This window comes from Dreissena polymorpha, chromosome 3, assembly GCF_020536995.1.
Source record: "Dreissena polymorpha isolate Duluth1 chromosome 3, UMN_Dpol_1.0, whole genome shotgun sequence".
Taxonomy (NCBI): Eukaryota; Metazoa; Mollusca; class Bivalvia; order Myida; family Dreissenidae; genus Dreissena; species Dreissena polymorpha.
In genome coordinates this window covers 151,410,599-151,425,335 of record NC_068357.1, presented here as the reverse complement: position 1 = coordinate 151,425,335, position 14,737 = coordinate 151,410,599, and the positions used below count along the sequence as shown (strand labels likewise).

The window sequence follows — 14,737 nt, the reverse complement described above, 5'->3', positions numbered from 1 at the left end:
CCGTCCGTGTGTCCGTCCGAAAACTTTAACGTTGCTCATAACTTTTGCAATATTGAAGATAGCAACTTGATATTTGCCATGCATGTGTATCTTATGAAGCTGCACATTTTTAGTGGTGAAAGGTCAAGGTCATCCTTCATGGTCAAAGGTCAAAAAAATAAATTCATGTGCATATCTCCAATGTCAAGGTCGCCACGACTAAAAATAGATTTATTTTAAAACAAACTTACAAAGGGGGTTAATTTTCTTTGTTCATTTCAAAAGTTCAGTTTGAGTTGTCTCCCTTTATCAGATTTTTTTTCACAATGAAAACCTGGTTTTGTGACAATTTTGTCCCTTGTCTCGATATGTAAGAGCAGAATAGATAAATTTTAAATGTTTAAGATAGTATTTTGGGAAAGAATATTCCAGTTAAATGTGAAAAATGTCAATCTTTCGGATCAAAGTGGTTGATTTTGGTCAATAACTGCATTTAAAAACTGTTTTGGACAGGTCTTTGTTAACTGTCAACTTTTCGGGAATTTCTGGTTGACTTTCCTTAATGGGCAGGGCTTTCCTTAGACCTCAAATCTGAAGAGTCAAGGACTCTTTGGACCATATTTTCAAGAGTCAAAATCAAACTTTTAAGAGTCCTAATAATAACGCAGGAGAGTCAATGCTTTTTTGCAATTTAAGCAAATTACTGAGATATAATATTATATAAAAAGCAACAAATTAAAAGATACATGTATGTTAACATTTATTTCTTACATTTTACTGTCACTAAAACACTATGCATTTAAACACAATATCTCAATGATTAATAAATACAAAACATGTATTCTAATACAACATTTACTTCATGTATACAGCAGAGTAATATGTCATATGTTCTAAACAACATCTCAAAGAGTAATATGTCATATCATGTCTTACACAACATCTCAGAGAGCAATATGTCATATGTCCTACAAAACATCTCAAAGATTACATACAAGATATGTATTCTAATACAACATTTACTTAATGTATACAGCAATACAATATGTCATATGTCCTACAAACTAACAATCATTTGAGCAAATAAATAAATCATTCATGCATTTAAAGAGTGATCTCAAATGGGTGCCCTAGTAAAGAAAAGGTAACAACACTATGACTACACACACACAACTAGCATAAAACCAGCAAACTATCACTTTCTTCTCTTGCACATGTCCTGAAACCTGCGCAGCACATTCTGGGATGGAATAACAGATTCTGGGATCCAATAACTTTGTTTGACCGTTTCGCTTGGCTATTAAATTAAGAATGAAATACAAAATATTATAAAAAAAACCATTTCCGCTGGCTATCACAAAAAAACATACGGGTGGCACCTTAACACAATAGCCTATATAAATCGGTAAACTATAAAAGGAAATTATTTCTACTCACCGATAAAGGTGCCTCCGTATTTAATCCCATTAAAAATTCCGACACCCTTAAATTATTTCATGTGCCATCTTTATTGAAGACGTGCAAAAAACACGCCTACATGTATTGTCACTTTGCCACAAGGTCAGTTATATCAGTTCTATAGTTATTTTTAGCAACTTTGATGCAAAGCGTGTAATTTGACGTTGTAGACAGTACATATGACAGCATAACTTTCGCGCGCCTTTGAATTGAGCAAACATGAAGTAAAACAGTGATGGGTGCATTCAGCTTTGGAAATGCATTCTGACATACTCTTGAAATATCTCAAAATATGCTTTACAGTGTACTGTGGATATGGATGTTATTATTTTATATTGAATATTATTAAAACTGACGCGGATGAGTCCATTCTGTTTTGGGGGGTTTATAGTTCTTCTTAAATACTCTGAGCTTTTATGAGTACATACGTACAGCTCGGAGGGTCAATACCTGGGAGTTGGATTATTACAACTAGATGGGTTTAATACACGTCTTTTCCTCAAACAGCTGATAACAAACGCTATGATAAATAATGGAAAGTTAATACACGCGTCATCGAACCAGCAGTGTTTTAATTGGTCAATACTAGATTTCTCAATTAACCAAACTCCGCCTACTGGGTGGACTTGTGCTTCGATGATTGGAAGCGGGCGTTAACGATTAGCGTCTACTTAATGAGATACTCCGCCCTGAGCCAATTATCGCTTAGTCTTAACAACTTTTGATCTCGTTGACGCAAGTCGGTATATTCCCCCGGGTCAAATGTGACGCAAGACATAATTTTCTCAAGAGTCAAAAAGGGGTCTTCTGTAATTTTCAAGCGTCAAAACCCGGGAGCTCGGGTCAAAGGAAAGCACTGATGGGGTTGGTCCATAACTATAAAGTCGCGCCAGTCAAAAATCATAAAAAGCGACATTTAAAGTTATGGTAGACAGAACTAGCTTTAATGGTAACATTTTAATGAGTTTGTGCTTTAGATAGGTAAACGTTAATAAGTGTTTGCAGTATCAGTGTTTCTTTGTCCTTAGAGTGGTGTTCAAAATGTGCACTTTTGGACAATAGACAGTAGTGTTGCAATAATACGCCAAAAACCGTATTTCAATATATTGTCAGTTCAAAAACCCGTATTGCAATATATCACAATATATTGCTAACTTGTACCAAAATTATAAATTATATACCAGTTTTAAAGCAAATTCTGGTAAATATTTACTATAAATGTGCTCAAGAATAACAAGAAACACAAACATTCGCAAATTTTCTTAAGTATCAAATACATTTTGGCATTTGTTACTATTTAAAGATGTGATGAAATAACGTCCAACCAGGGCATTTTATTCCACTGAACTCGCGTAATTCACCCGACATGATGTTCCCGTTTTTATACAACACAAAATACACCCATACTTTCCATGCCACATTCTACATGTCTGTATAATTTTTGCGCGCTTTTTATTGAGACAAAGGATAAAGCACTTTTTATTTGACGCTAGAATTTTTTATTGTCGCATTAGCATTAAAATTTGGAAAAATATTTCCAAAATTCGGATTACAAATTTAATAATGCTCAATTCAGAATCGAACGAAACATTTACAGCTGTGCGCAATTAATTCAACAATAATCTGTTCAAAAGCATCGAACGAATGCTCCGATGTAACAACGCTACTCCGGATAATACACTTTTCAGAATGCTATTTTTACGAAAAAATTTATTTACACTGCTTTGTTTTGTTTACCTTGTTATCATTATTTCGGATGGCTTTTCTGGACGAAATGTGAATGAATTTTTGTAAAATGTTCGTACCGGTTTGATGAAAATCGTATCGCAATACAATATGCGTATTGCGAGATATACCGATATACCGGTATATTGTTGCAGCACTAATAGACAGCGCATTTCAACTCTCAGTCTCAGCAATCCTTTGGCGATTAGACTGGGGATCATAATCTTAGGGAAGATTCAACAGATAGTCGATGCCTGATTTTTGCATATTTTCACATTTTCAATACTCAGTGTCGTCTATTGCAAATACTTACACATTTCCATGAATTGTTAATGCATTTGAAACTTGGATTAATATCTTTATCCTGCAAGTACACCAATGACCATATCATGTTATTAAATTATTTAAATTTGTGCATAATGGATATATTAATGATTTTTTTGTGTTTATTTATGACAGAACAATGGTTTTTTATGCCCCCGGTAGGGTGGCATATAGCAGTTGAACTGTCAGTCAGTCAGTATATGTGTATGTCAGTCTGTCCGTCTGTCCGAAAACTTTAAACCATAACTTTTTCAATATTGAAGATAGCAACTTGATATTTGGCATGCATGTGCGTCTCACGGAGCTGCACATTTTGAGTGGTGAAAGGTGAAAGTCAAGGTCATCCTTCAGGGTCAAATGTCTAATATATGGCGTCTGTCCGTCCGTCCAAAAACTTTAACATTGGCCATAACTTTTTCACTATTATATCAACTTGATATTTGGCATGTATGTGTATCTCATGGAGCTGAACATTTTGAGTGGTGAAAGGTGAAGGTCAAGGTCATCCTTCAAGGTCAAAATGTCAAATATATGGCGTCTGTCCATCCAAAAACTTTAACATTGGCCATTACTTTTTCACTATTGAAGATAGCAACTTGATATTTGGCATGCATGTGTATCTCATGAAGCTGCACATTTTGAGTGGTGGAAGTTCAAGGTCAAGGTCATTCTTCAAGGTCAAAGGTAAAAAAAATAATCAAAGCGGCGTTCTCATGAAGCTGCACATTTTGAGTGGTGGAAGTTCAAGGTCAAGGTCATCCTTCAAGGTCAAAGGTTAAAAAAAAAAATGTTTTTTTCAACAGGAGTTCTCATGAAGCTGCACATTTTGAGTGGTGGAAGTTCAAGGTCAAAGGTAAAAAAAATCAAAGCGGCGCAATAGGGGGCATTGTGTTTCTGACGAACACATCTCTTGTTTTCATTCAAATTTGGGTCCGGTAGGGGGACTCACTCCCAAAGTATATATTTTTCCCTAATGGGTCCTAATAATTCCCAAATGAAGGTTTCCAAAAAAATATTTTAATAAGTCTAAACATGTCAATTATCTCCAACTCCATCTCTATAAGATGATCTTTAGAAAATATAATAATGGAACAAAATCGAGACGCACCGTTAACAGTTTAAATTGTTCTTGGAATCAATCGATGCTTTTTTCATGTTTTTGTGAAGCTACCTTGGCCCACCATTTTGTGAAAAAAATAGTTGTGAATTGTTAAAAATTGTGAAAAAATGAGTCATGAACTTTCTAAAATTGTGAAAATTTGAGTCGCGAACTCCTTGGAATTGTGAAAAATTGAGTCGCGAACTTCTTGGAATTGTGAAAATTTGAGTTGCAAAATTTCAAAAATTGTGAAAAACTGCCATTCTCACAGCAGAAAAAAGCCCTGTAAGAGTATACTACTGCGATTGTTGTTAAGAATGTTGACAAAAATGTTCTTTTTTATGTCCCCCACTATAGTAGTGGGGGACATATTGTTTTTGCCCTGTCTGTTGGTCTGTTGGTTGGTTGGTCTGTTGGTTGGTTGGTTTGCACCAACTTTAATATTTTGCAATAACTTTTGCTATATTGAATATAGCAACTTGATATTTGGCATGCATGCGTATCTCATGGAGCTGCACATTTTGAGTGGTGAATGGTCAAGGTCATGATCATCCTTCAAGGTCAGAGGTCAAATATATGTGGCCAAAATCGCTCATTTTATGCATACTTTTGCAATATTGAAGATAGCAACTGATATTTGGCATGCATGTGTATCTCATGGAGCTGCACATTTTGATTGGTGAAAGGTCAAGGTCAGAGGTCAATTATATGTGGCCCAAATCGCTTATTTTATGAATGCTTTTGAAATATTGAAGATAGCAACTTGATATTTGGCATGCATGTGTATCTCATGGAGCTGCACAATTTGAGTGGTGAAAGGTCAAGGTCATCCTTCAAGGTCAGAGGTCAAATATATGTGGCCCAAAGCGCTTATTTTATGAATACTTTTGCAATATTTAAGATAGCAACTTGATATTTGGCATGCATGTGTATCTCATGGAGCTTCACATTTTGAGTGGTGAAAGGTCAAGGTCATCCTTCAAGGTCCAATATATGGGTCAAAATTGCTCATGTAATGTCACTTCTGCAATATTGAAGCTAGCAATTTTATATTTGCAATGCATGTGTATCTCATGGAGCTGCACATTTTGAGTTGTGAAGGGTCAAGGTCATCCTTCAAGGTCAAACATCATATAGGGGGACATTGTGTTTCACAAACGCATCTTGTTTATGTCCAGAAATATGATGAACAATCTTTGGAGGTAAAAATCCCCGGACAGTAAGTTTGATGATGCGAGTTACTCGCAGGCTGTTCTGGTTTTCTGCTGTTTGCACATAGCCATTTTCGCTCTGCTTTGTTAATCTGCTCCAGTTATTGACTGTCATGAATTTGTGTCTTAATATTACTGATTTAGTCCACAAAGTTAAAGGTATCAAAATAAAACATCATCTTTTGAAAAATCTTGAATTTGAAAAACTGCCAGCCCACCATTTTTGGGATTTTTCTCCATTGGTTACCCATGTGATCAACAGCATGAATCCTGATCACTATGTTATAGAAACAGATGACAAAATTCTCCCTGATTATATAAATGTGCAATATCTCTTAGCTAGAATAACATTTGACTGGTCTCTGGACTGTCAAGCTTGTATTTGGCGTGATGACTGTGTTCCCATTCTGTTTAGATAACCAAAAAAGTTATAATAACAACAGACATTACCATGATTACATGCTTTTAAGTAGACTATGGAGTTGTATTGTTCAATAAAAATTATATTTCAGTGAAAAATATGAACTGTCTAAGACATTGAACATGTTTGTAGAATATTCACAAAAATTGTTTTTACAATTAATCCATGAAAAATATCATTTATACCATTATTTAGCTACCAATTAATACACTTTCAGCGATTTTCTTCCTTCTTTATTAAGCACCAGAAAACGGCACTTTCCCAATTAGGAAAAAACTACAAATTTCCCAATTGATGTAAAAAAAATTCCCAATTGAAGGTTGAACAAAAAAAATTTTTTTAAATAACATTTAGTTTCCCTATGCAGCTCTATGGCTTGAACCTAAATGAATATATTATTGACAGCTTGACAACACTTATTGGTAGTTATCAATTTTAAAGTATTTGGGAGCAAACAATCAAATACACCAATTTCCCAAAATGAAGAATTCATGACGCGAATTTTACCAATTTTAAGGGTTTTTTTTGCGCATATTTGATACCAATTGGGCTGGTAATGGCACAGGTAGTTAGCGTGTGGCTATGATATTAACTAGTGAAAACATCATTTTGAATGATAAATTATCATATCATAAAGAAAAATCAACTTTTCTGGAAAAAAAAAATCACTATCAAATATATATATAGCAAGGTATCCAACTAGAAATCATCCGAAAACGGGGTGCATCGTTTTGAAAATCCATTTATTCCTCAATTTTGCAGCGATTTTCATGAACCCGGTCTTATTCAAGCAGAAATGAATTTCCTTTCTGGAAATGTATATATCTTGTTATATTTCTACACATGCTGGGTCAAATTTTAAGAAATAACGCGATACACAATTCGCTTGACTCGGTTAATATTGATCAGACCGTATTTACACCCCCATTACCATTGGTAATGGGGGCTATATAGGAGTCACTTTGTCGGTCGGTCGGTCTGTCGGTCGGTCTGTCTGTCCCGAAATTTCATCCGATCTTCACCAAACTTGGTCGCAAGTTGTATCTAGATGATGTATAGGTCAAGTTTAAATATCAGTCATGCCGTGTCAAAAACTAAGTCACAGGGTCACTTAGTGTGTTTTAAACCGAAAGTTTGTCCGGACCATAACTATGTCATTTATCGTTAGATTTTAAAATACTTAGTTCATTTGTTCACCATCATGGGACAGTGTGTCGTGTGAACAAAGTACGTCAACATCTCAAAGGTCAAAGTCAGCCTTGGAGTTCAAAGGTCAAATGCATGTCCGCGCCATAACTTTATCATTTATTGTGAGATTTAAAAATCATTTGGCAAATTTGTTCACCATCATTGGACGGTGTGTCGTGCGAAAGAATTTTGTCAATATCTCCAAGGTCAAGGTCACACTTTGAGTTCAAAGAAAGGTGAAATGCTCATGTCCGGGCCATAACTTTATCATTTATTGTGAGATTTTAAAATCATTTGGAAAATTTGTTCACCATCATTGGACAATATGTCACGCGAAAGAGTTACGTCGATATCGTCAAGGTCACACTTTGAGTTCAAAGATCAAAAATGGCCATAAATGAGCTTGTCCGGGCAATTACTATGTCATTCATTGTGAGATTTTAAAATCATTTGGCTCATTTGCTCACCAATATTGGACAGCGTGTCGCGCGAAAGAATTACGTTGATATCTCCAAGGTCAAGGTCACACTTTTAAGTTCAAAGGTCAAAAATGGCCATAAATGAGCTTGTTCGGGCCATAACTATGTTGTTCATTGTGAGATTTTAAAATCATTAGGCACATTTGTTCAGCATCGTTGGCCAGTTTGTCGCGCGAAAGAATTACGTTGATATCTCCAAGGTCAAGGTCAAACTTTGAGTTCAAAGGTCAAAAATGGCCATAAATGAGCTTGTCCGGGCCATAACTATGTCATTCATTGTGAGTTTTAAAATCATTTGGCACATTTGTTTACCATTATTGGATGGTGTGTCGCACGAGACAATTACGTCGATATCTCCAAGGTCAAAGTCACACTGTGAGTTCAAAGGTCAAAAATGGTCGTAAATGATCTTGTCCGGGCCATAACTATGTCATTCATTGTGAGATTTTATAATTACTTGGTACATTAATTTGTTCACAATCATTGGACAATGTGTCATGCAAAAGAATTACGTCGATATCTTCAAGGTCAAGGTCGCACTTGGAGTTCAAAAGTGAAAAATGGCCATAAATGAGCTTGTCTGGGCCATAACTATGTCATTCATTGTGAGATTTTAAAATGACTTTGTACGTTAATTTTGTTCACAGTCATTGGACAGCGTGTCATGCGAAAGAATTTAAGAGTTCAAAGGTCAAAATGGCCATAAATAACAATGCCATAATAATTCTTAAAAATCACCATTTATATTCTCTTGTTTTGTGAAGGCAGCTTGCAAAATAGTCTGTGTCAATGCAGCATGTGGGGGTATATATCACGTCTATGACAAAGCTCTAGTTATGAATGAAATTTCCAGTTGTAAAGACACACCTTCGCATCGGACCAATGAAATCACTTGTGTGTTTAAAATGTCACTTAGTTGAAATGTATGTAAACAAAGGTTTCAAAATGCGCTGGACAGTTAGTTTTGATGCATAATGCAACAGCAAGCACGGTAAGAATGTTTTTTCATACGTTTTATTAGCTCATCTATTTTTTGAAAAAAAATTATGAGCTATTGTCATCACCTTCACGTCTGCGTCGGCGACCTCGGCGTCAGGTTAAGTTTTGCGTTTAGCCTTTAGGTCCACTTTTCTCATAAAGTATCAATGCCATTGCATTCAAACTTGATACACTTACTTACTATCATGAGGGGACTGGGCAGGCAAAGTAAGATAACTCTGGCGTGCATTTTGACAGAATTATGTGCCCTTTTTATACTTAGAAAATTGAAAATTTGGGTTAAGTTTTGTGTTTAGGTCAATTTTATTCCTTAAGTATCAAAGCTATTGCTTTCATACTTGCAACACTTACTAACTATCATAAAGGGACTGTGCAGGCAAAGTTATGTAACTCTGACTGGCATTTTGACAGAATTATGTGCCCTTTTTATACTTAGAAAATTGAAAATTTGGTTAACTTTTGTGTTTAGGTCCACTTTATTCCTAAAGTACAATGTATCAAAGCTATTGCTTTCATACTTGCAACACTTACTAACTATCATAAGGGGACTGTGCAGGTACAGTTATGTAACTCTGACTGGCATTTTTATGGAATTATGGCCCTTTTTTAAATTAGTAATTTGAAAATTTGGTTAAGTTTTGTGTTTTGGTCCACTTTACTTCTAAAGTATCAAGGCTATTGCTTTTAAACTTCAAATACTTTCATGCTATCATGAGGGTACTGTACCCGGCAAGTTGAATTTTAGCTTGACATTTGAATGACCCTGACCTTACTAAAATTGCCATTACTTCTTTATTTATGATTAGATTTAATTGATACTTTGACAAAACAACTCTTACCTGACATGCCACAATAGACTCCACCAAACCATCCCCCACGCCCCCCCCCCCTCCTGAATCCCCCCCCCCATTTTTTTTTTAAAGATCATCTAATAAATGACCACCACACCCTTACACTATACCCCCCCCCAACCCCCCCCTTCCCAAACAATTTTTTTTTTTTGAAACATGGTTAAAAACACACAAAAAAATTGTGTTGAAACATGGTTAAAAAACACAAATATAATTTTTTTTTATGTATTATTTTATTTTTGAAATACCATCCAACCATCCCACCCAAGAATCCCCCCCCCCCCCAAAAAAAAATAATAAAAATTTTGTTTAGCATTTTTTTGGCATTTTTGGAAGATAATGTAATAAATGACCACACCCCCACACTATACACCCCCCTCCACTCCACCCCTCCCTCCTTTGTGATTGAAATTGAGATAGGCCCCTTCACCTTTAAAAAGAAAAATAGATGAGTCTTCTGCACCCGCAAGGCAGTGCTCTTGTTGAATTATGGTATTGAGGTTCGTGAACTTTACAGGGAAAATGCCCTTTACTCCGTGAAGATTTCAGTCATGAATACGGTCTGATCGATGTTAACTAGGTCATGCGAGTTGTGTATCGTGTTATTTCTTAAAAGTTGACCCAGTATTTGTAAAAATAATGCAAGACATATACATTTCCAGAAAGGAAATTTATTTCTGCGTTGAATAAGACCAAGAACGTGAAAATCGCTGCACAATTGATGAAGTAATGACTGTTCAAAGCGATGCACCCCGTTTTCGGATGATTTCGAATTGGATACCTTGTTATATATATATTTGATAGTGAATTATTTTTTTTTCATAAAAGTTGATTTTTTTTCATAATATGATAGTTTATCATTTAAAAGGATGTTTTCACTAATTAATATCATAGCCCCACGCTAACCACCTGTGGGTATTGGTACTTTTCCCAATTTGGCAAAAAAAATGGCTGTCTTTGTATCATAATGCTTACCAATGACGTTTTTAGCACCTATTTTGATATAATGAAATGTGATTAATGTATAACATAATTGTGTGTGTGTGTGTGTGTGTGCATGTTCGATCTATCGTACAATGTTTTGTAAAGATTTATTGTTTTGGGTGTTTGATCATTTATTTATTACTAGGGGTTATAGAAAAGTAGATGTTCACCAATGGCTCTGAAACACATGAAAATGTTTGTCCCATGACCACAGGTGAGATACATTTTTATCATACTTACAGGGGTTTTTTTTTTAAAAGGGGAAGACGCTGGACGCTGGGTGAAAGGGGAAAATAGAGTATGAAAGAGACATATTTGGGGAAAAAATAAAAACTGTTTTAATCAATGTCTATAACTTATCTACCCTGATTTCAGGGGGTTTTCAACACTGTCTGTGCCTCCGGAAAATGGAGACATTCCCAAAGCAAAATAAAACGCCCCATTCCCAATCAAATCTAGATGACATTTTTCCCAATTAAAATACAGAAGTTTTCAGTCAAAATCATAAAAAAAAACGTTAACAAACACTAATGACATTTAGAGTGACTTCCCCTTATCCATTACGTTACATAGCATGCGCTTAACGACTCAGATGTCAGGGGTTTTGGGGGTTGTGGGGAATGGGACGTTTGACAAGATTAAATTGAAATAGAATTGAGATATTATAATCATGAGACACATCTTTCTATTAAAAAAAAAAAAAAAAAAAATTTGGGGGGGGAATTTTCTGGTCAGGAAAGGGGAAAAAAACAGTCTTGTTCGATGGGGGAAGACGCCGATATTCGGCGTCTGTTATATAAGGTAAAAAAAACCTGACTTAGTAATCGTCAAATATACTCTTTGTCAATCCTTTTTATGCCCCTTGATCGAAAGATCAGGGGCATATTGTTTTAGGCCTGTCTGTCATTCATTCATTGTGTGTGTCCCAAAACTTTAACCTTGGTTAAAGTTTTGAACTTTTGCAATTACTTTTGCATTATTGAAGATGGCAACTTGATATTTGGCATGCATGTGCAGTGATAATTTTTCATGTGCGTTTTGCGTTATTTGCGCATTACAATTACCAAAAGCGCATGTGACAAAAATGTCTGCGTCTAAAAAAGCGCATTGATTCTCAAGAAAGACAAAATCGGAAAGATACTTGTCAATACTTAACACAGCCCGAATTTTTCCACATTTTATCGGAACGCAAAAGGTGATTTTTACTGTAACACCGGCTATATGTGTACTACGTCATTCGTATCTGCGTTTCATACTGGTTCTCTGCTTTGTGCGTGAACTATAAAATTGAATAAGACAACGTAGAACCATCCAAACGTTGGCATCTGCTTTCGCTTTCTGAACTGTCAAAATGCCACCAAAAAAACCCTGTCAAGATCAATTACTTTTGAAGGCTACATTTGGAGTTGCCGAAAGTATTAAGCATGTAGCATCATCCGAGAGTGTCAGCGAGGCAAGTACATCAAGTCACCTTCACTTTCGTATTTTAACCAACTATAAGTTATTTGCCATTTAGGCAACAACTTTTTCAAAATAGTAGATGTACTTGCCTCGCTGATGCTCTCGGATGATAATATAACAAACTCGAAACTCAGTGTTAATGTTTTGTGTTTTTAGTTATAACAGTTACTTTTAGAAATGAAAATGTTTATGAATCATTAAAAATGCGTTGATTTTTCAAGTTTTTTTATTAAAAATTTGAAAACCAAAAAAGCTAATTGTTTTTGGAAAAAGCCCATTGTTTCAGAACATGTGCACTTTAAAAACATATTGTTTAAAAATGAAAAAGTATAACTGATGTGTATCTCATAGAGCTGCACATTTTGTGTGGTGAAAGGTCAAGGTCATCCTTCAAGGTCAAAGGTCAAATACATGTATATGGTTTCAAAGCAGCGCAATAGGGGGCATTGTGCTTCTGACAAACACATCTCTTGTTCATTTAATTTTTGCTGCAAAGACAGTGTTTGCAAAATTTCCTGACCAGCACGTTTTCTGAAAAAGTTGGTCTAGTTACAGCCGAACTTCTGAACATATATAATTATGTCTTTTTATGCCCCCGGTAGTGTGGCATTTAGCATTTGAACTGTCTCTCCGTCCGTCAGTCTGTCCGAAAACTTTTTTTTTACATTGGCCATAACTTTTGCAATATTGAAGATAGCAACTTTATATTTGTCATGCATGTGTATCCCATGGAGCTGCACATTTTGAGTGGTAAAGGTCAAGGTCATCCTTCAAGGTCAAAAGTCAAAAAATACAATCCAAGGGAAGTAATAAGCTTTAAAAGGGATATAATTTCTAAACCTGCCAAATGATATATCGAAATTTTATTTCAAAGCGGCGCAAAAGGGGGCATTGTGTTTCTGACAAACACATCTCTTGTTCAATCTTGCTATGTTTTATTTGGTCGGTAACTATTGAAACACACTTTTGTGGAAAACCTGCACTTTTTAGTGCGGTTTGTGAAAACTGACAAGGAATATTTCGTTTTCACTTGCATAGATATTATTTTTACCACATGCACAGAGATCTATTACCTTTACAGGTCTATAAACATCAGGACATACAGTTTTCAATCTTTTAATTTCAGGACATCCGAAAGTTTTTCGGCAAAACGCCTGTCAAAAACGATAAACCTTCAGAAAAAAGTAAACCAGAGCTGACAAAAATTAAAAATGGCAAAGATAGACCTGAACAAAAATACGTGGACCTTACAGAGACAATGGATGTTGATGATTTTCAAGATGAAAACGGGAATCGAAAACAAAGTAAGAAAAAGCAGGATTCAAAAGACAAGATTAAACAAGAAAAGAGAAAATCTTTAGAAAAAGATCAAACTAAAGATAATATGCACAACAAGGAGAAAGAAAAACACAAAGATAATGACAAGAAAAGCAAAAAGAGTGAAAAGGGCACAAAAAAGCAGCTGGATTCAAGTACATCAGAAAAGGATGAAATTGATGGTGAAGCAGTTACAAAAAAAAGTAAAGCAAAGAAACGTAAATTGGAGGTATGTTGTTACGTTAATAAATATTATTGAAAAAAAAAATGTTTTCGGGAATTTTTCACCTTTTGAAGACCAGATGGGTCTTATCAAATTCTTATTGTGAAAAGAGGGTTATCTAAAGGGTAGCCTTGTTATAGTGCTGTGTTGCCTTATTATAGTGCTGTATTGCCTGATAAAAGTGCTTTGTGGCCTGATTATAGTGGATTTACAGTAAGCAATATTGCTGTATATTGACTTAAAAACATTTTTGTAATGCTTGCCAAGATGTATCGACAATATGATGGGCCACAATACTTTAACGATCAAGACATTCTTGAAAATGTAAAGTCTGCGCCTTGGTTGTATTAAAAAATTAGCTTTGTGATCTGATGTATCTTAATTCTCATATACTGATTTTTATATGGACTTCTCTAATCAGATATCCAGTGATGAAGAAGTTATCAATGTTGAAAACAACCAAGATGATGAGGACGATGATGAGGTCATAGTTAAGAAATCACAGCTGAAGAAAAAAGGAAAGAAGAAACCTAAACTGTTTGATTCAGGTACACTGCAGGTTATATTTAAAAAATATATAAGAATTTTTCACACATTGATTTCTCCCCCCCCCCCCCCCCTCTCCTGTCAAAGAAGCTATGGTATGTTGCTTGGCTTGTTTCTGTCGGTCGGCTGGTTTGTTTGTCCATAGACATATGTTTCAGGGGTGTCAAAGTTCAGGATTATTCCTGATTTCAGGATTTTGGCCCTCAAAAACTGCTTTTGATGTTGATATAAATTAGAGGATTTTTGTTGTGGTATTTAAAGATTTTTGTCACAAAATGTCATTTTTAACATAAATTATTTAATTTGACATATTGTTAACACAGTTAACATAATTAAATGAATAATTAACCCTTTTTTGGCACTGGCCCCCCACATGCTAGGCTTAATTTCAGGATTTTAGATTTTGGCCAATTGACACCCATGTGTTTCTTTGTCATATCTAGAGAATGCTTTAACTTGCAACGGTTTAAAT

The 14,737-nt window shown here is 35.2% G+C and overlaps 1 protein-coding gene across 4 annotated transcripts in view; it reads left to right on the top strand.

Moving 5' to 3' along the window:
• LOC127871969 (replication factor C subunit 1-like) overlaps positions 1–14,737 on the top strand; it is a 113,327-nt gene that overhangs the window by 4,292 nt on the left and 94,298 nt on the right. For all 4 annotated transcript variants that reach the window (XR_008045659.1, XR_008045660.1, XR_008045658.1 and 1 more), the window contains exons 2-3: positions 13,306–13,725; positions 14,141–14,267. Coding sequence is in view for 1 of the 4 variants with exons in the window: in XM_052415270.1 (XP_052271230.1) it covers positions 13,306–13,725; positions 14,141–14,267 (547 nt within the window). In the remaining 3 variants the exon portion in view is untranslated. The remainder of the gene's footprint in view (positions 1–13,305; positions 13,726–14,140; positions 14,268–14,737) is intronic.